This window comes from Cyclospora cayetanensis, unplaced genomic scaffold (assembly GCF_002999335.1).
Source record: "Cyclospora cayetanensis isolate NF1_C8 unplaced genomic scaffold, CcayRef3 CcayRef3_contig_24, whole genome shotgun sequence".
Classification (NCBI taxonomy): domain Eukaryota; phylum Apicomplexa; class Conoidasida; order Eucoccidiorida; family Eimeriidae; genus Cyclospora; species Cyclospora cayetanensis.
The window spans coordinates 277,873-298,180 of NW_020312192.1; the positions used below are offsets into that span (position 1 = coordinate 277,873).

At 54.5% G+C, this 20,308-nt stretch overlaps 4 protein-coding genes across 4 annotated transcripts; 3 read left to right on the plus strand and 1 right to left on the minus strand.

Moving 5' to 3' along the window:
* The first annotated feature begins 348 nt into the window (after positions 1 to 348).
* LOC34618864 lies at positions 349 to 3,145 on the plus strand. Its single transcript, XM_026338227.1, has 7 exons — positions 349 to 486; positions 566 to 618; positions 766 to 1,026; positions 1,209 to 1,435; positions 1,651 to 1,940; positions 2,032 to 2,126; positions 2,785 to 3,145. Exons 1-7 carry the CDS (start codon positions 349 to 351, stop codon positions 3,143 to 3,145), a joined length of 1,425 nt encoding a protein of 474 aa, XP_026194012.1.
* Positions 3,146 to 3,861: 716 nt separating this feature from the next.
* On the plus strand, positions 3,862 to 4,904 carry LOC34618866 (2-C-methyl-D-erythritol 2,4-cyclodiphosphate synthase). The gene is made up of 3 exons (XM_026338229.1): positions 3,862 to 3,891; positions 3,944 to 4,011; positions 4,487 to 4,904. The coding sequence occupies exons 1-3, from the start codon at positions 3,862 to 3,864 to the stop codon at positions 4,902 to 4,904; spliced, it is 516 nt and encodes a 171-aa protein (XP_026194014.1).
* A 1,113-nt stretch (positions 4,905 to 6,017) lies between these two features.
* Positions 6,018 to 10,713, minus strand: LOC34618867 (the record flags this gene model as incomplete). The annotated part of the gene is made up of 3 exons (XM_026338185.1): positions 6,018 to 8,633; positions 8,929 to 10,390; positions 10,556 to 10,713. Coding segments are annotated over 3 exons (4,236 nt in total), but the record flags the coding sequence as incomplete, so codon positions are not given.
* Positions 10,714 to 12,515: 1,802 nt separating this feature from the next.
* Positions 12,516 to 15,926, plus strand: LOC34618868. The gene is made up of 9 exons (XM_026338186.1): positions 12,516 to 12,627; positions 12,817 to 12,973; positions 13,261 to 13,418; positions 13,601 to 13,680; positions 14,100 to 14,189; positions 14,301 to 14,633; positions 14,738 to 15,241; positions 15,444 to 15,588; positions 15,766 to 15,926. The coding sequence occupies exons 2-9, from the start codon at positions 12,822 to 12,824 to the stop codon at positions 15,924 to 15,926; spliced, it is 1,623 nt and encodes a 540-aa protein (XP_026193971.1). The 5' UTR covers positions 12,516 to 12,627; positions 12,817 to 12,821.
* The last annotated feature ends 4,382 nt before the right edge of the window (positions 15,927 to 20,308 follow it).

Here is a 20,308-nt window from a genome sequence, read left to right on the forward strand (position 1 = left end):
CTGCTGAGCTCTATGTAATGTTGCTCCACAACTTATAAATGGTTGTACCACAGGACTGGTGGCTCGTCAGCTACGCTGGCGGCGATGGAACGTACAGCTGGCAGCCGCAGGTAATCTGAAGGCAATAGTAGCCCCAGGAACAAAGGAAGCAGCACATGTTTTCCCTGCCTCGCAAGCTTCGGTGGCATGCGCATGAAAGCTTCGTGCATGCACAATAAGAGCACGTGTAAAATGAAGCACATACTTTGATGAGGAAGCGCTTCTCTGCATGATGTATGGTGGTGCTTGCGCCTGCTGATTCTGCTCCAGAGCGAGGTGCAGCGAACCTCTGCTAGGTTGCGTTCCTCAATGGCGGAGATGCGGCGGAGGTACATAAGGTCCCACAGTTTCTCCCAGAAGGGCGACTCTACTGTTGTTGCTGCTGCTGTTCCCTCCTCAGCACCCACCGCAGCAAAAAGAGCAGCAACCGCAGCAAAACCTATGAGGGTTCACCGCAATACAAGACGGCTGTAGGCTGTCCACTTAGTTAGCCGTAGAGAAATCGCAGAGGCCTCGAAAGGCGAAGCTTGCTGCTGCAGAGGCAACATGCTCTGGTAGCAGAAGTATTATCGTATGGAGGTGCAGGGGCCCAAATGAAGGCTTTAACGGCCTAGTATCGAAAATATATGGTTTTGTGTGCTTATACACAATGCTCTCCTGCGCCATTCTAGCCAATTTGTGGCTGTTGTAGCCCCTGCACGGTTAGTGCCCTTGATTCTGATGCAGGTGGTTTCAGCAGCGGCATTTCGAGCAGCAGTGCCTCAGTGGGTTGCTGTGGCTGCTGGCGGGTGCCACCGCTACCCTGGTGGGATTTTGCACTTACGAGGCTTGGGAGGACCTAAGGGAGGCTCCCCTGGGCATGAAGCTGTACACACTAACTTTGCCGTGTTGCTGGTGGGTGTTACTCTGCTGCTGCCTTTCGGTTTGCTTCGGAATCGCCGCCATTACAACCTCCCTAAATGCACCAAGATGCGTCAAGGCCAGACCGTCCACACACTCCAGGATCATCTCTCGCAGTAGGTTGCGAAGTAATCGTTAAAATAGTGAAGAGACCCAGGAACCCAAACTTTACTCTCTGCTCTCATGCTCATGCATGAAGCCGATGTTTAGCCTACATGAGTAGAGGATCCGGCATAGCGTATCTCCATATTCATTTTTAAGTGGAAAAGCAATGACAAGCAAAGCTCCTTCACTCCAGATTCCTGGCTAGCATACAGCGAGAAGCAATCTTCCAGGGTGCACGAAGTCTTTGAGAATGGCTTTTATACTTCACTTGCCACTTTGGCTGCGTTCGCCTCGTATGTGTATGGGTTCCACAAAGACACACTCCTTCAACCGCCGAGTTGCGGGTTTCGTGAAAATAGCTATTTACCTGTGCAAAAGCTACTGTTGAATGGTAGATAGACTTTGCTGAGGAGAATAAACTTCTGCTTCCTCGTGGAAAGGGCCAACAAGCAGTTCAATATTGTATTTAAAGAGCAAAACCCTAAACCAAGCAGGGGACCCAACTGCGCACAGCTAAGACAGCTCGCTGCCCAGGTGTTAGCTTCCGGAAAAGTTTCAGATCTCTCTCATCCACAGTTACATACTCCTCTGTTTTCTCTTACACAGGCGGCCGCTCCTCAAGTCCCGCAAGACGCCGAAGGGCCACCCCTTATAGTAGGAAGAGGAGAGCCCGCTCCCCCCGCGCGGCAGCAATGCCAGGAATTAGTCTAAATCAGGGAGAGATAAACTTAGATGCATCCCGAGCACCTGGTAGCAGCAGCGACAGCACAGATTTTTTTGCTTCTGACGAGCAACAATTTTCCTACAGTAGTCCGGAAGACCCTGCAGAGCAGCCTTTGCTGCTGGGTGAAGGCCCCCTCACGAAGCAACTGATTCCAAGGCCTTCTCTTGACACTGCGATACTTCCTCCCCAACAGCACGGCAGCAGAGGATGAGTGCTGCAGCCACTGCCCTCTGTACCCATCGCTGCTGACAGCCTCGTAATAGGCAGAGAACCATCTCTCAGACACCAAAACTCTGGCAGCAAAAGCCCAATCAGCCCCCTTAAGCAAACTTCAAGCAGAAGCAAAAGGAAGTGACTGGTACAGCCCCTGCAGCAGGATCATGCGCTGCTGCGCCTTAAAGTGCAGAGGCCAATTGGCAAGCAGACCCTCGTTAGATGCTTATCCGTTCACCTGTACACCTTACAAGCTGAAAGGCCTGCGACACGGCAATGCCCTTTGTGTCTTGAGCTAGCTTTTGCCGATTCGGGGCGGTGGTGTAAGCGGTTTGACGTGGTAATGCATGGCCTCATCTTCATCGTGACCTCACAATCCGGGGGAGACTCCAGTTGAAGAGCAGGACGCAGCTACATCTTTGTAGCGAGCTGTGTGACACCGACGCTTTTCCTACAAAGTAGTTAGACTTGCCCAAGAAACAGAAAGAGTTGATCCTTTGAGTTAGCTATTCATATATACGTTACCGGCTGTAGAGTAGAGTCAGTTCAATACTGTAAACATCAATGTTGTGCGTGCTTGTGTAATGCATGGAAATTAAACTTAGTGGGTAAGGCTCGAAGTGCTTGGAAGTTGCACCTACGCGCACCCTAGCTTTTCCTCATGCTCCGTGTAGAAAGTCTGGAGGCTGGGAGCAGGGAATCGGGGTGACCTTATAAATACACTCTTTTATCGAGGGTTTCCGTGGGGACACACTGACGCAATTCATACTCCCTACATAAAGTTATTGCGTGTTTTTAAAGAGGACCCTCTTGGACTACTCATGTGGTAAGAGCTTCTGCATTTTTGCTGCGGCAAGGGCCGCTCATCTCGCTGCTGGATGTTGTGGTGGCGCCTGGGTAGCTCGAAAGGGCAAACAGAGCGCCTTGCGTTCCGTGTGCTCTAAGAGTGTCGCTACATCCCTCCTGCTGGTCAGGGGAGATCTGATCTCAGTTCAAAAGGCCCTGATTCGGCAGCTTCCTGTGGCTGGTTGCAGCAGAGGCTCTATGAGCAACACCAGCCACAGCAGTGCGTTTGTTAGGGAAACGTGCTGCAGTGTGCCCGAGATTCTGCGGGAGGGTGTCAGGCGGCAAGCCGGGGAGCAACTGAGAACCTTCACTGGATAAAACGGCATCAGAGGACACAGACACACACTAATACATATTCTGCAAAAACTGGATTAGAAATCGGGAGGCTTACTGGGGGCAGCAGCTGTAGCAACAATAGGCGTAGCCGAGTCCCCCGACCCCGCGAGCGACTGTCTCCCCACAGACAAAGAGCCTGTTTGGCGATTTCCTTTAAGTGCACTTCCTTCTCTCTCTCTGCGGCACAGCAGCACATTATAGCTTCTCCGTCTGCCGCAGCAACTGATATTTCACTGTCGGTGCCGTAGTAAGAACGTTCACCAGCTCAGTCCGTAGCATCAGCGAGCGTCACCTTCGGTAGCGCTCGCTGATGCTGCGAAACGAAGCTTGGGCCCTCGGCCGAGCCTGTAAAAGCGTTTCCATATTTGCAACTCTGACACAGTCTTGCTGAAGAAGAAGTTTGTTGGCTATAGTCATCGGCTATAACAGCTGCCGCTCCTCAGGGGTGTGTGTGTGCACTGCCCCTCCCAAGGGCCCCTAGAAGGGGCCCAACAAGAGCTGTCTCGCACTCTTCGCTCCTTCTAGCAGCAGTACGCCATGTCTCTGCTGCTGCCACTGGCACTGCTTGTTGCAGTGTCTCTGCTACATCCGCAGAATCGCGCGTCGTGTAGAGCCTTGAAGGCATCGCAGGGGGCAGCAACAGTATCGGGAAGCTCAGCCTTTCCTTGGGCACCGCACCAGCGGCGGCTGCAGCTGCAATGCCTGCAAGGACTAAAACTTCGACACAAGCAGCATGCGAACGCCTTCATTCATCCGCACGCTCCTGCGCGGCCATCGCAGCAAGTGGTGCTTGCAGGATCGGCTTCTGCCAGTAGCCTCTCCTCCTCCTCCACAGGAACTCTCTCGAAGTCTCTCGCCATGCCTACTATGGTAGGAGCAAGCGCAGAAGCAGACAGCGCAGCAGCGACACACCCTGCTCCTGCTCTGCCGTTCCGCATTGGCCATGGGTATGACATGCACCGCCTCTCTACAGATCCTCGCAAAATCACAGGTGAGCTGCTGCTGCAGCTGCTGCGCAAGTGCAATGCTGCTCTCCTCCCTTTGGGGCCGCTGTACGTACATTGTGGGAGGTCTTCAGCTGCCTGAGCTTCTGCTGCTGCTGCTGCTGCACTGCTTTTGCGTCTTTGGACGAACAGGCCCCCTAATTTTGGCAGGAATTTCCTTTGCCGCAGAGGCGACAGCAGCAGCAGCCAAAGCAGCGGCATCAGATCGACTGCAGAGATCTGCGCTGCAAGTTGCTGGAGAAGCAGTCATGTCCAAGGGGCGACAGCTGCTGTCTGCGGCTTCCAGTTGCATGAGGCGCCTCTTTCGGCATGACAGCAGCAACAGCAGCAGCAGTGTGGGCTTGGGTGTGATCGCTCATTCGGATGGTGACGTAGTGCTCCATGCAGTCGCAGACGCAGTATTTGCTGCGGCCGGAGCCCCCGATATCGGGCAGCAATATCCTGATACTGCACAAGTGAACAGAGGTAGAGACTCGCGAGACTTTGTTGCAGCGGCGGCTGCAGCGGCTGCTGCTGCCGGGTACTCTATAGCGCAGGTAGACGCGACTTTGCTACTGCAGTACCCCCACATCAGCAGCAAGAAGCAACAAATGATAGACTCCTTGGCAGAAGCGCTGGGAATCAGCAGCAGCAGGATCTCCTTAAAGGCCAAAACGGCTGAAGGCGTGGGGCCTGTAGGCCGCAGCGAGGCGGTAGAGTGCTATGCCGTTGCGCTGTTGCAGCAACAGAGTGTATAGACGCCTGAGCAACCTAGCGGCAGCGCCCACTGGTGCTAAGCCTTTTGCCGCTGCCAAACCAAGGGCAACTGCGGCCTGAGGATTGATGCTTATGCATTTGCGGCTGCAGCTGTAGCCACCAGTACAGCTGCTGCATCCAGTCGCAAAGACGCTATCACGAGAATAGCGGAAGCGGGTTTGCAGTTGCCGCAAGCCCCTCAGTTACTTTGTGGCTAGCTGTGCAACATTTTGCCGGCTTCTCTGATATTTTGCGCTGGCAAAGGACTAGCCAGAGCATCTTATATTCCCCCCTTACATGCTGCCTATAAAGCACTCTAGAGGCCGCATCAAGGGTTGCATCGGCGGGTACCCTCGGCATCCCTTGCAGTCGCTACAGTTGTTGCCGGCGCAGCTGCTAGTGGCAGCCCCTGTGTTTTTGCACTAAACATAAAAATAGAAATTTCCACCCCTACATCCTCCCCACCTCCCTTGGCCTCCCCCAGCAGGAAGGAGGCCCCTTTCTACTTGCTGTGCAGCATCCTAGAGTGTCGAGCCCATGCAATCCGCTTAGCTGGAGCAGCACCACCAGCCGCAGCTGCAAGTTAGTCCAATGTGTGCTGTGCCGGCTGGCACTGTTACTGACACGCAAGAACGACATCGCCGTTGCTAAAAGTAGCCCACCAGAAAAGAGCAGCGCACGAGACGGAAAAAGAGGAAAGAAGGACGTCATGTGGCACAACACAAAGTATGCCCATGCAGATGCCAGGTTTATGCAAGTAGACAAGCAGATATTCTTCTTTATCCGAAGGGGTGCTGGGCGGGTCAAGGGTAAGAGGCACGACGCAGTCGTCTAGATTTGCTTTAGCGGAGCAAGCAGCCAGCAATGCCCGCACCAAAAAGGGGGGGGGTGAAGGGGAAAAGAGGGATAGAAGACGGGAGACTTTAACCGCTGCTTGAAGGCCATAGCGGCACCCATGGAAAAGCCTTAGAATCGCGCAATAAAAGCTATTATAGCTGTAAAACAAATGGAGGTCGCTGCAGTAGCTGCAACAGGTACAGTCTTGTGCGTGTGCTGCAGCAACCGATGTCGCGACACCAATTTCAGCAGGGGGAGCGGCAGGCGCATGCGCCCTGTTAATGGAAGAAGTATGGGCTTTTCAGGACCAACTGCAGGTCTAGATTGCCCTTAGTGGGTGGTGGTGGCAGCTCTGCTGCCTGCTTCGGGAGCCTCTGTTTAACGCTGTCGTACAGCATTTGCAGAGGGTCATGCTGGTATAGCGACACAAACTGCTGCCTCAATGCGCTGGCCAAACAGTCTATAGATCCTGCATGCGCCCAGTAGGAGTCGTGGACGGCGGCCATGTCGATCTTCCGGCTGCCGATACACTCGAGAGCCGTAAGCATCATGTGAGCAGCGTCGAGACTATGAATGAAGTTCGGAGGAAATCCCAGGCGTTGCTTAGACCTGCTGATAGGCGCGCTGTCTCCTGAGACGTGCAACGTGTGCCGCTGCAATGCGGAACGAATTTGCTGTTGCTGGAGAGATCGGTAGGGCTGCTCGCACAAAAGTCCTATGGCGGGGACTTCCCACGCCACAGGGACCCCCGCAGCTGTACATACACTTGAGACAGTATCCAGCCACTTCTTCGTCTGCATGGCCCCCCTGAACAGTTCACCAATAGACTGCAGCACAATGCGCGACAGGAAGCCGCCCATATCCCGCAGTACCTGAGGCCCCACACGGCCCCCTAGAAGGTCTTCTAGTTGCGACAGCACCTGATCTCTTGCTCCTAGCGCAGTGACGCCGTAGCATACAGTCATGACGGTCTGCTTTACCACTGAGCGCTGCAACACCCCATGCACTTCGCAAAGACGCGCCAGTTCACGCCGCTTCGCCTGCTGCTGCTCCCGTTCCTGTTGTTGCTGCTGCGCAGTGGCGGCCACACGCTTCTTCTGTTGCACCGTGAGCTGCTGCTGCTGCTGCTGTATCGCCACGTCGCCTCCTGGTGCAGGGTCTGGGCTGCCGCTAGCAATGCGACTGACGTTCTGCTTTACCACATGCAACACGAGGGAGTAGACGTCGTGGGGTGTATCGGCAGGTACAAGGTTCACGGCAGCTCCCCCTCGAAGATCTCTTCCTAAGGCCGCATAGTGTTGCAGGCCATTGCACGTGCCGTCCAGGTGTACAGGCAGCTTGCTACAGAAGGTGGTGGGGTCACCTGAGGCGACAGCAGCGGCTGTCTCCATGATAGCCGCTAGAGCCTGCCACGGTTCGTCTGCTGCTAACCAAAAGGCCTTGTGCTGCAGGGGCTGCTGTGCTGCGGCAAGGATCTGCTGCATGCGGCTGTCCGTCCAGGCACATCGTGCATCGAAGTCGATTTTGTTTTTCCCAAAGAGGTTCGCAAGGTGAATGCGCAGCCAGCGCCAGCCACTGTCTCCAAGTTGTCTCCCCCGAGCAAACCGCAGCAGAGACCTTGAGACATCATCTCCCATATGATTCAGATGCGGAGGCAGTGGGTAACAGCGACCCCGAAAATCAATGTTATGCGGGAAGTACAGGGCAGAAGAAAGCGCAAAGTTTTCGGCCGTCTGTAACTTCAGCAAGAAAGACGGGCGCTCGCTCTTCACACGCGTCTCTTGCTGCAGCAAATATCGCAGCAACACGGCACGACTCTCAGTCTTGCCCCCACTGCCGCCGCTGCTGCTGGTCTCCTGCTGCTGCTGCTGCTGCGCTTCGTGCTGCAGCAGCTGCTCGGAAAGGGGGACGGAGTGGCGGGGAGGCATCTTTCCCATGCCTTCACCTGCAGCCCACGCAGCCTTCAGCACTTCCAAGACGCCAACATGCACTTGCCAAGGGACGCTTCCTAGGCAAGAAACTGCCGAACGAACCACTGCAGTGTTGTACACCCGAAAATCCTGACAGGCTTTCGCGCGAGGGCCCCATCCTAAGTAGATTTCACTGCGCTTCTTGATGTTGTTATTGTTGTTGCTGCTGCTGCTCTTCTTGCCGCCGTTGCCACAGGCGTGCGTGCCGCTGGCTTCATTCGCCTTGTGTGCTGGAGCGACTGCAGCGCCCTCAGGCAACTCACAGGAGGCTGAGGCCTTTGCCCCTTCCACACAGTAATCTGATGCACTGCTACCACTGCTGCTACCACTGCTGCTGCCACTGCTGCTGCCACTGCTGCTGCCACTGCTGCTGCCACTGCTGCTGGAGTCCGTGTCGGATACACTCCGCACGAATGCTGTACGCAGCATCAAGTAACCGCCGCTGCCGTATGAAGTCCAAGGCGTCGGAGATACAATCATCGGCACATGCTTCAGCATGAGCCAGAAGGGGGAGGAGAGGCGGTCCGCAGCTGTCGAGACACTCGCAGAAGCGGCGGCAGCAACTGCTGCTGCTTCTGCCGCCGCGGCATCTGTCCCTCTATCCAGCCTCGCAGACTTTCCTGCAGGGCCCCGGTCCCCCGCTGTTGCGACCCCTTGCAAAGAACTTCCTGACGGACAAGCAGCTGCAGCAGCAGTGGCTTGATCGCTTGCTGCGGCAAGGGAGGATGTGCTGCATGCAGCACCCGGAGCCTCCCGTGCAGCAGCTGCAGCAGCAACCGCGCAAGCGGTTGCTGCCGCCTCCTCCAGCGCCCCTCCAACCGCCGTAAGCCGATCGAAACAAAGCCTTCGCATCTCAATGACTCCGAATTTCTTCCTCCGCTTTGGACAGTAAATCACGCGGTGCCGGAATGCGGGCAGCTCCACCTAACACACACACACACATATGCACATATGCACATATGCACATACACACATACACATACACACACTTACACCCCGAAGCAGAGCGCAGATGCAGCGTAGAACAAAGTCTCCCCAAGTGTATTAGAGCAGCAGCCTGAAAGCGGCGCAGGCTCCCTCTGAAGGCCCCCTACTCCTCGAACCCTGTCTCCTCTCGCAACATCACCTTAAGCCCCTCTGTCCTTCCCAGAAGGCCGTAAGGCAGCGCCAAAAGAGAGGCAGCAGTGGTGAGAGGGGCTGGAGGCTGTCGCTTGCTGACCTTGTCGTGGCCGTGCCTTGACTTGTATGCCACCATGTGGTGCAACTCGTCTGCCGTTCGCCCCCTGACGGGAACAAACACCTCGGAGTCTGCTGGCGTCGAGTCGGCTGTGAGCTCTGCAGCCACTGCAGCGGATTCCTCTGCAGCAGCCGCGGCAGCCGCTGCTGCTTGCGCTTCTCGCGATGCGACGATCTGCTCAGCAGTCTCGAGACCTCCAGACTCCGCCGCTGTTGCGCCTTGCCGATGCTCCTCCTCAAGCTTCTGCTGTTGGAGCTGCTTGCGACGCTGGCTAAGCCGAATCCGCTGCTGCTCAGCGCGCTGCTGTTGCAGCTCAGACGCCAGCTCTTCCTTCGCCACTGCGTATGGAGCCTCGATCATCGCATGCTTCAGCAGCAACTGCAGCAGGAGTCCCCCCACCTCCAATCTTCGCCTGGAAGGCCATCGAGGCACCATCACCGGGGTGGCTGCCCCCGCGGGAGTGCTGCTGCTGCTGCTGTGCTGCCGCTTCGGCTGCTGAGGCTTGCGCAGCGGCAAGTAGCACTGCCCCAACTGCTGCTGGTGCTGCTGCTGCAGCCCCTCCAGGAAGCCGGCTGCCACCTCTGCATGCACTGCGTCGCCTATGGCCATTGCGATCTGCGTCACACGTGCCTGCCGCTGCTGCAGCTCCGGCCCCCCCCGCTCCGCGGCAGCGACTCCGTTGGATGCCCCCGCATGCACCGCAACTGCCGCAACCGAGGCGCATGCAGAAACCTCGCGACCTTTGCTAACGGGCCCAGTAGGCGCTGTAGCCTTGGGGAGCAGCAACTGCTGCAGCACAGTGCGCGCTGCAATGACAGCCAGCAGCAAGGGGTCCAGCTGCTGCGGCAGGCAGGCTTCCGTGCCCTCGAATTCCGCCGCTGGAGCCGCTGCAGAGGGCGCAGCAGGCCCCCCTTCCTGTGAGGCTGCAGCAGCAGCTGTGGCAGCAGCAGCTGCTGCCGGTGCATACCGTTCTCGCTGCTGCAGCGCAGCTATCGGCTCTGCCATATCACGAACCCAAGGTATCCACAGCCGTTTGGCGGGGCCAGAGTCACTTCCCCGTCCTGCTGCCGCAAGTTGCTGCAGCTGTTGCTGCACTTCGACGGTCAGACGCCTCCAGATGCAGCCCTCTATGATCACTTGTCTGCGCCGCAGCACGCAGGGGGCCTCGTCGACTGAGGAGCTGGAAGGCAGCATCTCTAGGTGCTGCCTTGCCTCGCGCGTCTGCGGCTGCCGTGGGGGGGCAGACGTCAGATCCGTCTGCTTCCAGCGGAGAGGAATAGGGTAGGGGTTAGCTCCGTAAACTGCTTCCTTCTGCTGCTGCAGCCACTCTGGATTGAGCAGCAGTGGCGTAGGAGACTCCCTTCGCTCCTGCTGCTGCGAAGCCTGCGAAGAAGGCACTTCCTCCGGCAGTCGGGATGTCTGGAGGTGATGAAACAGCTCCTCTCTGGAGACGTCAGCGAGCAGCAGGCCCTGGTGCATCGCCTCCAGCTCGAGCGCATGCAAACACAGCAGCACGCTTGCGGACAGCCTCTCCGGGAAGGCATGCGTAGAGCTTCCTTCTTTGGCGGTAGTTGAGTCTGCTGCCGCATGGCGCTCTGTCTGACCTAACAGACGGGCATAGACCTTAACTTGCTGCGCTGTGGTCATGGCTCTGAGCTCTTGAAGCCCCTTCATTGCTGACGGGGAATCTTCTGGTGCATGCATTTCTGGTATGGCTCCTGATGTTGCTGCAGCTGCGGCTGGTACTGATGAGGACGCTGATGGTGATGCTGCTAGAGCTTCTGCTGCTGGTGGCGATCGTGGTTCTGAGGGCAGATCAGGCGCTTTGCTGCTGAGATCAAAGCCAGCACGGTGCTGCGCAGCATGCAGAACTTGCTGCTGAGCCTGCTGCAACTTCGAATGCGGAAGAGGAGGCTGCGGTAGCTCCGAAAGAAATTGTTCGAGAGATGTCTCTTCAAGCCACGGGTGGTGCAGCAGCTCCTGCGTCCCCTCCTGCTCGTGATGATGCAGCCATGGGGTTTCATGCTGGCGAGGCTGTTGAAGCCTCAGATCCGATAAGGCTGCCTGCATTTCCTGCCCTTGGGGAACAGAACGATGCAGAGGGTGCTTCGAAGGACAGGGAGGCAACTCCTGGGCGCGCTGCTGCTGCTGCGGCTGTTGCTCCCATAAGAACGCCTGGAGGGGGGGGCAGTTTGTGTGCTGTCTCGTCCATCCGGGAGCACCCGCTGCAAAGGGAAAGGCATGCTCCTCTTCTAGCTGGTGCTGATTCTGCAACTGCTGATACTGCTGGTGGTGGTTGCGTAACTGCTGATACTGCTCACACTGCTGGTGAAGGTTGTGTAACTGCTGATACTGCTCATACTGCTGGCTGTGCTGCTGCTGATACTGCTGCTGGTGCTGGTGCTGGTGCTGCTGGCTGCTGTGTGTTGCGATGGCAAGAGCCGCAGCCGCCGAGCTGGCTGCCCTCCTAGCAGAGAGCAGCTGCAGAGGGGCATGCGGGAAGCCACAAGAGGGGTCAGGCGGCAGTTGCAGAGGCCGGTGTACATACCGCAGCAAGAGTCGTTGCCTTCTATGAGCGAAATTACCTGGGGTGGAGCCGAGAGCAGCCTGAGCAGCCGCTCTAACCCCCGCATCAGCCTTCCAGCATGGCTGCGTAATTTGCTGCAGCAACGACATGATTCTCCCTCGAGCAGGAGGTTCTGCAGCGCGTGCCAGGGCACCCACGGAGCCGTCCGGCAGCAGCTGCTGCTGCTGCAAGAGCTCGGCCTTGGGAGAGGTATTGCCCGTGCATTTACAATCTTGGAGAAGAAGGTAAGTAAGGAAAAGGAAACGCCTTAGAAGCCCCTTTTCTAGTTGCTCATTGCTTGCTGCCGCATGCGGCTGAGGCGCAAACTCAGGGGCCCTCCCATCGGTATGTCGGGGAACGAGAGGGTCGTCGGTCGATCGATCGATATACGGCCCCCCCTTCATCCTGTGTAGCCGTTGGTGTCACGCCATCTTTTGCATTTTTGAGGGGGACTTCATGTCTGAAACGCTCTTCCCCTAACAGGAGGGCTCTCTGTTGGAGCCGAAGCTCTGCCGAAGCGTGTCGAAGCGCATAGAGCCTTCGTCTGCTGGGGAGAAGGAAGATCCTTGCATCGCCGCACGGCGGCTCTAGGAACGGCTGCTGCACACGGGGTTCCCGCCAGAGTGGTCCTTTTTTGCGGATTCTCTGTAGGGAAGCATGCCAAAGGCGTCGAAACTGCGCAGCAGGAGCAGCGGCGCGTGGAACCGAGCACGTCCACGCCTTAGGCCACCATAGCATCCACGCATTGCTACTGCTGCTGGTGTCCGTACACCCGGTGGGTCTGATGACGCGAGTCGTGGGAACGCCAGCACGCAGCGGCTTGCAGTGCCTCGCAGGATGTCTCGGAGCCAGCCCTTGCGGTATGCACAGGCAGGCAGCGCGAGTGGCAGGGTTATCAACGCCAGCAGCATGCACCGCTGCTTCGGAGCTTCTTCTGGGCCGCAGTTTGACCTACAGAAACCCTTTTGTCGGCAGTGTCTGGTGTTTAGGGGCCTCGCAGCAGCGACGCCCCTTTGCAAAAATCGTGCGATGGCGTCCAGACACCCCGCTGGCGTACGGGCTTGAGACGTTCACGGAAGCGGACGACTTCTTGAAGGCGTGTGAACAAAACAAGGGTTCGCTCCTGCCGCTGTTGCGGCCCCCTCTAGTGTCTTCGCTGCCGCCCTTCTAGCTGGTTTTGTGCTGCGTCCTTGCTACTGCGTGGCATTTAGAGCACCGCACGCGACGGGTGGGAGGAGTTCGAGCAGCTGCCACCATCGAGGCTGCCCACCTTCTCCCTACTGCCTTTTTGGCTGCAATTGCAGGCACAATGACCCGGAGAGACTGGCTAGCTGCTCTGTCTATGCTGTCCACACGCCGGCGGCTCGACCTTAGAAGCACCTCTTTTAAGGCCTTTGTCGCTGCTGCCCTGCAACAAGAGGAGCTGCTTAAGCCACGGCATGTACACCTGACCATCCACCGGTGGGTCTTGCTCTGCTAGGACGGGCAGTGTGTGTATCTGTGTCAGTATGTGTGTGTGTGTGCGTGTGTGTGTATCTGTGTGAGTGTGTGTGTATCTGTGTGAGTGTGTGTATGTATATATATGTGTGTGTGAGTGTGTGTCTGTATATATATGTATATGTGTGTGAGTGTATGTGTGTGAGTGTATGTGAACATGTGTATATCAAGAGCGGGAGCGGCCTAATTAGCATCAACGTAGCAATTACGGGAGTCTTTGGGGTGCTGGGAACGTCTGGCTGGATGCGTAGGCTCGCGGTCATTGGCTATGCTCCAGCACTGTGGCAGCTAGCGCTGCGGCTGCAGCCGCTACTGCAGCAGCAGCAGCTAACTGGCAAGCAGCTCGCTGTTTCTGCCTGGGGCTTAGCGAAGAATGGAATTACCCACCCTCCCGTGTGGGACCTCATTGGTGCGTAGGTTAGACCGCCAATCCAAGCGCGTAAAACCCAGGCGCCGATGCACTCGGGAGCTTTATAAATGAATATATATGTATATATGTATTTGCATATGCACCTTCGTGAGCGCTTCCCTGCTTGGCAATTTTGTATGGCTTAGGATCTAGGGTGACATAGCATGGTTTCCTGGCTGCAGGAATGGAGGCTCTGCGTCTTGCTTCGTGTCTTACCCTCTCTGACCTCTCTATGATCATATGGGCCTTCGCTCGTGTAGAAGTAAGGATCTCAAAGCCTCCACCTCACCTCCCAAACCCTAGCAACCATAGCCTGATCCTCAAGCGCTCTACTATAAACAACCAGCTCCTAAACAGCAATCGTAGACACTCCACGCTGTGCGCCTTTCCTGCGAAAGCGGGCAGTGCTCAAGTTTCTGGAATTGCATGCCATACCCAGAAATATCCCCTTCCCTTTAGAAAGCCTCCAGGCATAGTCTTTCTGCCCTTGAACCTGCAACGGATCCCGATCTGCCCTTCCCTTGGTGCTGTCATGCTTTGTCCTGCTTCCGGATTCAGTTGCAGAGATCAGCGCATTAGTTGTAGAGTGCTGCGGATTTGCTACCCACCGCTGCCGTATCAGCAGCACCGGCACCCCTGCCACAAGCATGTATGTACAGGTATGTCTGTATGCATGTGCAGCGCATGAAACCTGCTGAGATTGTCAAACTCAAGGAGGAAGTTCTTAATCGCCTTGATGCCTTCGTCAAGCAGGCCCTTTTTGCAGCCTATGCTCTACCGAATGCACGGGCAACACCAGGGCAGCACGGATCGGAACCAACACCCACTCCAGGGGTATTTGCAGGACATGCTAGAGAAGGCAATCCCACAGTTGCCTTGCAGCCAATGCAACAAGGCCAGGGTGCTTCTTCTGCGGCATCAGCTGCCACACAGACACTTGCAAGTCCAGCAACCGGAGCCCTTACTGCCCCTTGTGCTGCTGCGGCTCCTCCAGTGACACCGCACGATCTATGCATGCTAATGAGATCCTTCGCAGATCTCACGCCGAGGGACTCTCCCCTCATCCTTCGTTTACTTTACACGCTTCTCCTCGCATGCAGAGTGCAGCCATCAGCTCACCGAGCGACCGCGGCAGCAGGATCAGCAGCAGACGTAGCGCACAGCGCGATGGGTGTCCCCCAAGCCGTTGGAGGTGTAGGCCCACTTACTGCCCAGGTAGGCCGCGGAGCCTTTAATTCTGACTTCCCGGATCAGATGGTGATAGAGTCACGTGGTGTTATATGCTGGTAGAATGTCAGGTTGTGCCCGTGTTGCCTCAGGGTCTCACTGCAGTTTGGACCGCCTTAAAGGACGCAGAAGTAGCAAAAGTCTTCTCCCTACCCCAGCACAAAAGGCCTCTCAGCAGCAGCAGCGGAAGCAGGCATCTTGCCTACCTGCCCTTCAGGGATACCATTCCACTCGAGTGCCTGCCACTGCTACTTGCCATCCTGAAACCGGCCCAGAGTTATCTTCGGGATGCATCAACCGGAACCGATGCAAGTGTCACATTGGAGCCGACAGCCCAAACTCCGCACACGGTGAAAGAGGAAACAGAATTCTCAAAGCTAGAGGAGGCTTCTGCCCTGCCGCCAGAAACCTTGAGAATGGCAGCAGCAGCTGTTGCATCGGGGGCTGCGGGCTTAAAAAGCAACGCGTTGCTGCGAGGCGCATGCTGTGACGTACTGCTGGAGGTATTGTGTGAGGAGACCCGCCTCTTGCGTTTGGATCATACTACCAACACCAGCATGGTGGCCGCGCTTGCTGCGGCTCTTGCGGACATGCAGGTCGGGGAATCAACACCGTTAGTGGTCCAGGCACCTTATTTTGTAGCGCTATTTTAGTACACGCCTGTCTCCAACGGCCTACTTCTAGTTCGTTTTCAACAGTTCAAAATCCCCTTCACCTCTCTTTGTGCTCTTGGCTACCTAGCAGCTGGAAGCGTAAGGATCTTCATTCTTCTGGGATCGGATTTCTGTTTCTGTGCAGCTGGTTGATCCTCGCGTGGTGTATCAACTGGTACTCTTTGCTCAGCAGCGGGGGGCTGCACAGTTCCAAGGCGATCAGCTCCTCACAGTGCTCCAGGCTTTTGAAAAATGCCAAATCGCCGACAGCAAGGCCTGGGCAAAACTGGGTGCGTCACAACGTTCATCTGCTTGCTTCTGCCCCTGCTGCTGGTGGGCCTTATGAGGCTAGGGTACTGCGGCTAGCCAGCTGGTGCATTTACCGCACCGTGGAGCAACATAAACTACTGTTTAAATTATTTGCTTTGTTTCATCAGCTTCTGCGGGACTGCTTGTGTGTCGTGCAGCACATCGGGCTCAGGACATCGCAGCAGATTTGAATCTCAAGGGGCTACGGAGGCTGAGAAAGTTGACTTGGAGGGCCGGTCACAGCAATGCTAGACTTGAGGGAGTTTTTGACCATTTTGAGGCGCTCAAGGAAGATATTGAAAAATGCGGGCCCATATAAGCTCTTCAAACCGTGGGAAAGGCTATCTGGCAACTACCGCAAAGAAGCATTCATCTCTACAGTGGGCACTAATGTGTTTGCTCCCATTCCACGGATAAGCAGATTTGTACATTGGAAAAGATTCATTTGAATCCGATTTAAGTTATCATTATAGACTGTATCACAAGCGATCCGCGTGAGAAAGTTTTTTTTCCTTACTGGGAAGCTGTGGAATCCCACCGTTAGTTTGGCCGACGAGGCATTTACAGAATGACTCGTGTTGCAGGTCGTCGGATATAACCACTGAGGTAACAGATGATACGATTGTTTAAGCTCAATAAACTCCTTTGTGATTCGTTTTTTTCTAGAAACCGGCCTTCTTTGTATTCTGGTGGGCACCAGCTGCAGAAGCTGAAGTTAGGGGTGTGTTCGGGTTTTGCCCACCAGTGACACCAAACGAGGTAGAATTATACCCGGTAACTTGCAGCATACGATTTTTCTTAGGCTTTTAGTTTGCGTCCGGCCGGAGACGCCAGAAACAGAACAATACAGCGGCCCCTGAACGGGCCTGCGGAGGGAACTACGCCTGTAGCGCCGGTGTAAATACGTTTTCTTCGGCTCAGACCACTTATATAAGGACGGAACAAGTGATGATTTAATTTGTGCCAAGAACACATCCGTACAGGCAGCCCCACCCCGCCTTCTACTAGTGACCTTAGGTGTGTGCCCGGATCGTCTTCGATGTTCAAATGCTGTATGAAAAAGTCTTTGAAGAAGTATATCCTACCAAGAATTTGGAAAGTTCTCGGCGAAATCTTAAATCAACTGCAAAGTTTAAGATTATCCACAGTAGACACTCCTTTGGGATAGGGCAAATAGCTTGCTGCACCATTCAACCAGTTGTGGGCCTAGCTAGAGTTTGTCGCTCTCTGATGCAATTTGCTTCGACTGGTGGGTGGAAAGCTGTGGCTTCTGTGGAATGCTTAAATAAAAATCGCAAGGGCAGTTTTAACATGCTTGATGTATTCTGATTTAGAGTTCGCTTCTTATTTCAACTCTTTGTGAATTCGCCTTCGAGCCAGTGAGCTCCGCTTACTGGTTTAGTGACCATCGGGCACACCAGGTGACAAAGTCAAATCCCTGCAGGCGCTAGTACTTCCTGCAGCTCGATTAGCCTCTGCATAATTTTCAGGTTTGGGGACAGCCACAAGATGAGAGCTGTTATCGTTTTCGGCATTCAAAGTCTCCTGGCCGTCAGATTGGCCGCGGCGCACAAGACCAACCAAAGGAGCGGGATATCAAGTGAGGTTTCTTTGTCCCCCCCCCACTCCCCGTTAAGAATGTGATTAATCGGGTATGACGGGTATGAAACGCACCATGCTGGCTTGTGTTTGCGCTGCCACGTGCTGCGAACGCCCAGTTGCTGCTACGGCGGATGTAACGACAGCGTGTAGGAGCAGAGTTCTCGACACCGTCAGCGTCCAAGACAGCAGTGGAAGCTTATTTTTAGAGGAGTGGAACCAAATCCTTAAATCCACAACGGAGCTCATCGATGCCATGAACGTACGTCTGTGAAACTTTTACTGGGAAATTCACTTATCTGGACCCATCCGAATAGGTTTCTGCAAAAACAGCACACTGAATTAATGTGGCAGCAGTACACAATCTATTTTTATCGTTCATACTTTAAGTTAGGAAAATGTTTTTCTCTAGGGCAGAAGTGATTCTAGACTCTCACTCGCCTTTGTGCATACTGGCAATCGATTAGTGTCCCCTTGGTTTTTACAAGGGCATAATGCCACTATTCACGCAAGATAGAAAAAAAATGATTTGGTGCTTAGGTCGGAAAGGACGCCTCGCACTTTGCGCCGGTCACTTTTGGTACATGGGCAGAGGCACACTGGTTTTTGGACGATCCGAAAGCACAAGATGCGGACCTCGCAAAGGAAGAAGTATTGAAGCTACCATTCCTCAGCGAGGCCACAAACATTGCCCAGGGTCTTACTGTGGCTTACAACATCTTTGCACGGGTGGAAAAGACTGATCCGGAGAGGTTCAGCAGCGAAGATGTGAGCCGTTTAGTCCTGGTTATAACGGATGGATGCTCGAGCAACTTTGATACAAAATACGCCTCAAAGGAAGAACACTTAGAGGCTGCTCTGAGTGACTTTGGAAGTCTCAATAAAGTTGTCATTATGGTCGTGGGTATTGGAACGCAGCTCTGCATCGACGAGCTCAGACACATTGCCGGATGCCAGCCCGCAGCGTCGCAGACTGCGTGTCCAAATGCCAAGTTTACGGATATTCATCACATAGTTGACAAAATCTCGGAGCTACTTCAGGCGTATTGTACCAATACTGGTGGATTCGGTGGTGAGGGGGGTACTGGAGAAGGAGGGGAGGAAGAGAAAGAAGAGGGAAGTAGCAAAGCTGGCCTCATTGCTGGAGGTGAGGGAACAGTTTTAGTAAGGCTCTGTACTCCCTTTTGCAAAAATGACCCATCATCAAAAAAATCCAACTTTTAAAGGCAAGTCGCGTTGTTGCTCCATCTGTGTCTTTAGTAAATCCACTTACGAAGCGCTGATTTACACTCTGCACAGGTGTTATCGGCGGATTGGTGATTGTCGGAGGTATCGCCGGTCGTGCATATGCTTCTTCACTGTTTGGGTAAGAAAATAATCAAACCTGATGGAAAAGTGGCCTACAAAAGGCAATTGTGCTGCCTTCAAAGATATTTGATAGCAGTATTCAAGTAATGGCGGCTTGGGAGCGTGAGAAAAGCTCGGTAGTGCATGGAAGTTTCGGCAAGGCGCATAAAATGAATTTTGTTGGGGCCAAAAGTCCAACAGTCAAAGCACTTCTTGCGCACACTCAAGGCATCATACGCCACACTACTTGGTTTTCATAGGCCCATGCGGGAGCTGTTTGTGCATTGCGCATTCATAGAAGCGGCGGAGGGGCTGAAGCAGGCTACAGCTCTGATAATCAAGGCCGTGACGCTATGCTTGAGGAAAGGGAGACAGCTCTGGAGACGCAAACCTCCATGTTTCTTTAGCGACGCAGGTTTCCCTACAGGGAAGCTCTCAGCTTTTGTGCCATTCTACGGGATGAACTTTGACAACGTTGGCACAAGGAGCACACCAAACCAGACCGCTTGCATGACCTCCTTTGTGGAGGGCGCGGCGGGACGGAAAAGGAAACAAGCAGTCTTCTTTCAGCCTCCGAGCTCCAGCAGAACTTCGCACAAAAATGGACTCGCACTGCGCTTGTGCACATCTACGTGACGCCAGCTGGGATTTGTGCTATATCGATTTTGCTATCACAGTCAGGGCTTAACTGTTTGGATGTAAGATTCTAACTCACGCATGAGTAGGAGTAGTCGACTTATCATGAACTAGGCGCACTCTGTGCAATGCTGGCCAGAGAGCAAGAACAGGCTTCCACAGAGGCCTTGTGTTTAGGGCTGGGGGGCTTCCAGAGTGGGGCTGTAACATGCCACTCTATGCAGAGCCGTTCTTCCTGCTGGTGCAACACTCCAGGTATTATGAAGTAGTCTGTGTAGTACCACGCATAATTGATCACAAGAGCCACATTTGCACGTGCCGCCTCTTTTCGAACATGCAGCAGAATGAACTGATATGGTGGTTTGCCTTCGTCTCTAGGTTCACCCAACTCAGAGCGGCCCCCAGCGATTTCACAGCCTTTTGTGATCTCTAGGCGGGAATCTTCGAATTTTATTTTATAATTGTCTGGCTAGCAACGTACCTGTGGGCAGGTGCGCCCCAAGGCAGAGCTCCCAAATAGCTTCCATGGGATATACCATACAAGGGCGGCCATGGTTTGAAAGTTACGCTGCGCCATTGTAATGCAAACCACGAGGAAGCTAGGCTGTGTAAGAAACAGTAGTACTCCTCAGAAGTTGATTCACGGTCTGAGTCCGCTCTTGTACCATCTGAGAGGCTGGTTGAAAGGATTATGCATCTTTGTCAGGAAAGGAATAGGTGTATTTAAAAATTTCCTCACTTGGGTACCATAGACTTACCGCCTGACCAGCACTGGGAGTGCAAGGGATGCCTATTTTGCGGCATCATGCCATTTGAGTACTTTGGTTTTGTGCCCTGCGTTAAGCTGTGCAGTGCAGCTAATATTACGCGGATCGCACATCCAGCTGCCTCAAGTTCCTTCTCACATCTTTGCCTTACACGGACGCGTGCATGCAATGGAATCGAACAACAAAATAACTTGGCTCTAAGTCCAATGCGCTGAATAATTTGCATTCATATCGGCAAACAGTTGTTATAAGTTCAAGATTAGGAATTCTCGGCGAAATGGTTAAGAATACACTTGCACGGCAGTAAGGCGTGAGCATATGGTCAAGCATATCGTGGGTGCCAACTTTATCA

Bases quoted from the DNA above. Each gene is read 5' to 3' on its own strand.
- LOC34618868 (XM_026338186.1), top strand. From the start codon at position 12,822: ATGACCCGGAGAGACTGGCTAGCTGCTCTGTCTATGCTGTCCACACGC. The intron at 14,190-14,300 runs GCTCTACCGAAT...GTTGCCTTGCAG, and splicing joins AGGCCCTTTTTGCAGCCTAT to CCAATGCAACAAGGCCAGGG. The intron at 15,589-15,765 runs GTGCGTCACAAC...TGTGTCGTGCAG, and splicing joins CAAGGCCTGGGCAAAACTGG to CACATCGGGCTCAGGACATC.
- LOC34618866 (XM_026338229.1), top strand. From the start codon at position 3,862: ATGCCTGCAAGGACTAAAACTTCGACACAA. The intron at 3,892-3,943 runs GCAGCATGCGAA...CGGCCATCGCAG, and splicing joins GGACTAAAACTTCGACACAA to CAAGTGGTGCTTGCAGGATC. The intron at 4,012-4,486 runs GTCTCTCGCCAT...GCATGACAGCAG, and splicing joins TCCACAGGAACTCTCTCGAA to CAACAGCAGCAGCAGTGTGG.
- LOC34618864 (XM_026338227.1), top strand. From the start codon at position 349: ATGGCGGAGATGCGGCGGAGGTACATAAGGTCCCACAGTTTCTCCCAG. The intron at 619-765 runs GTGCAGGGGCCC...ATTCTGATGCAG, and splicing joins AGAAGTATTATCGTATGGAG to GTGGTTTCAGCAGCGGCATT. The intron at 1,027-1,208 runs GTCCACACACTC...TAAGTGGAAAAG, and splicing joins AGATGCGTCAAGGCCAGACC to CAATGACAAGCAAAGCTCCT.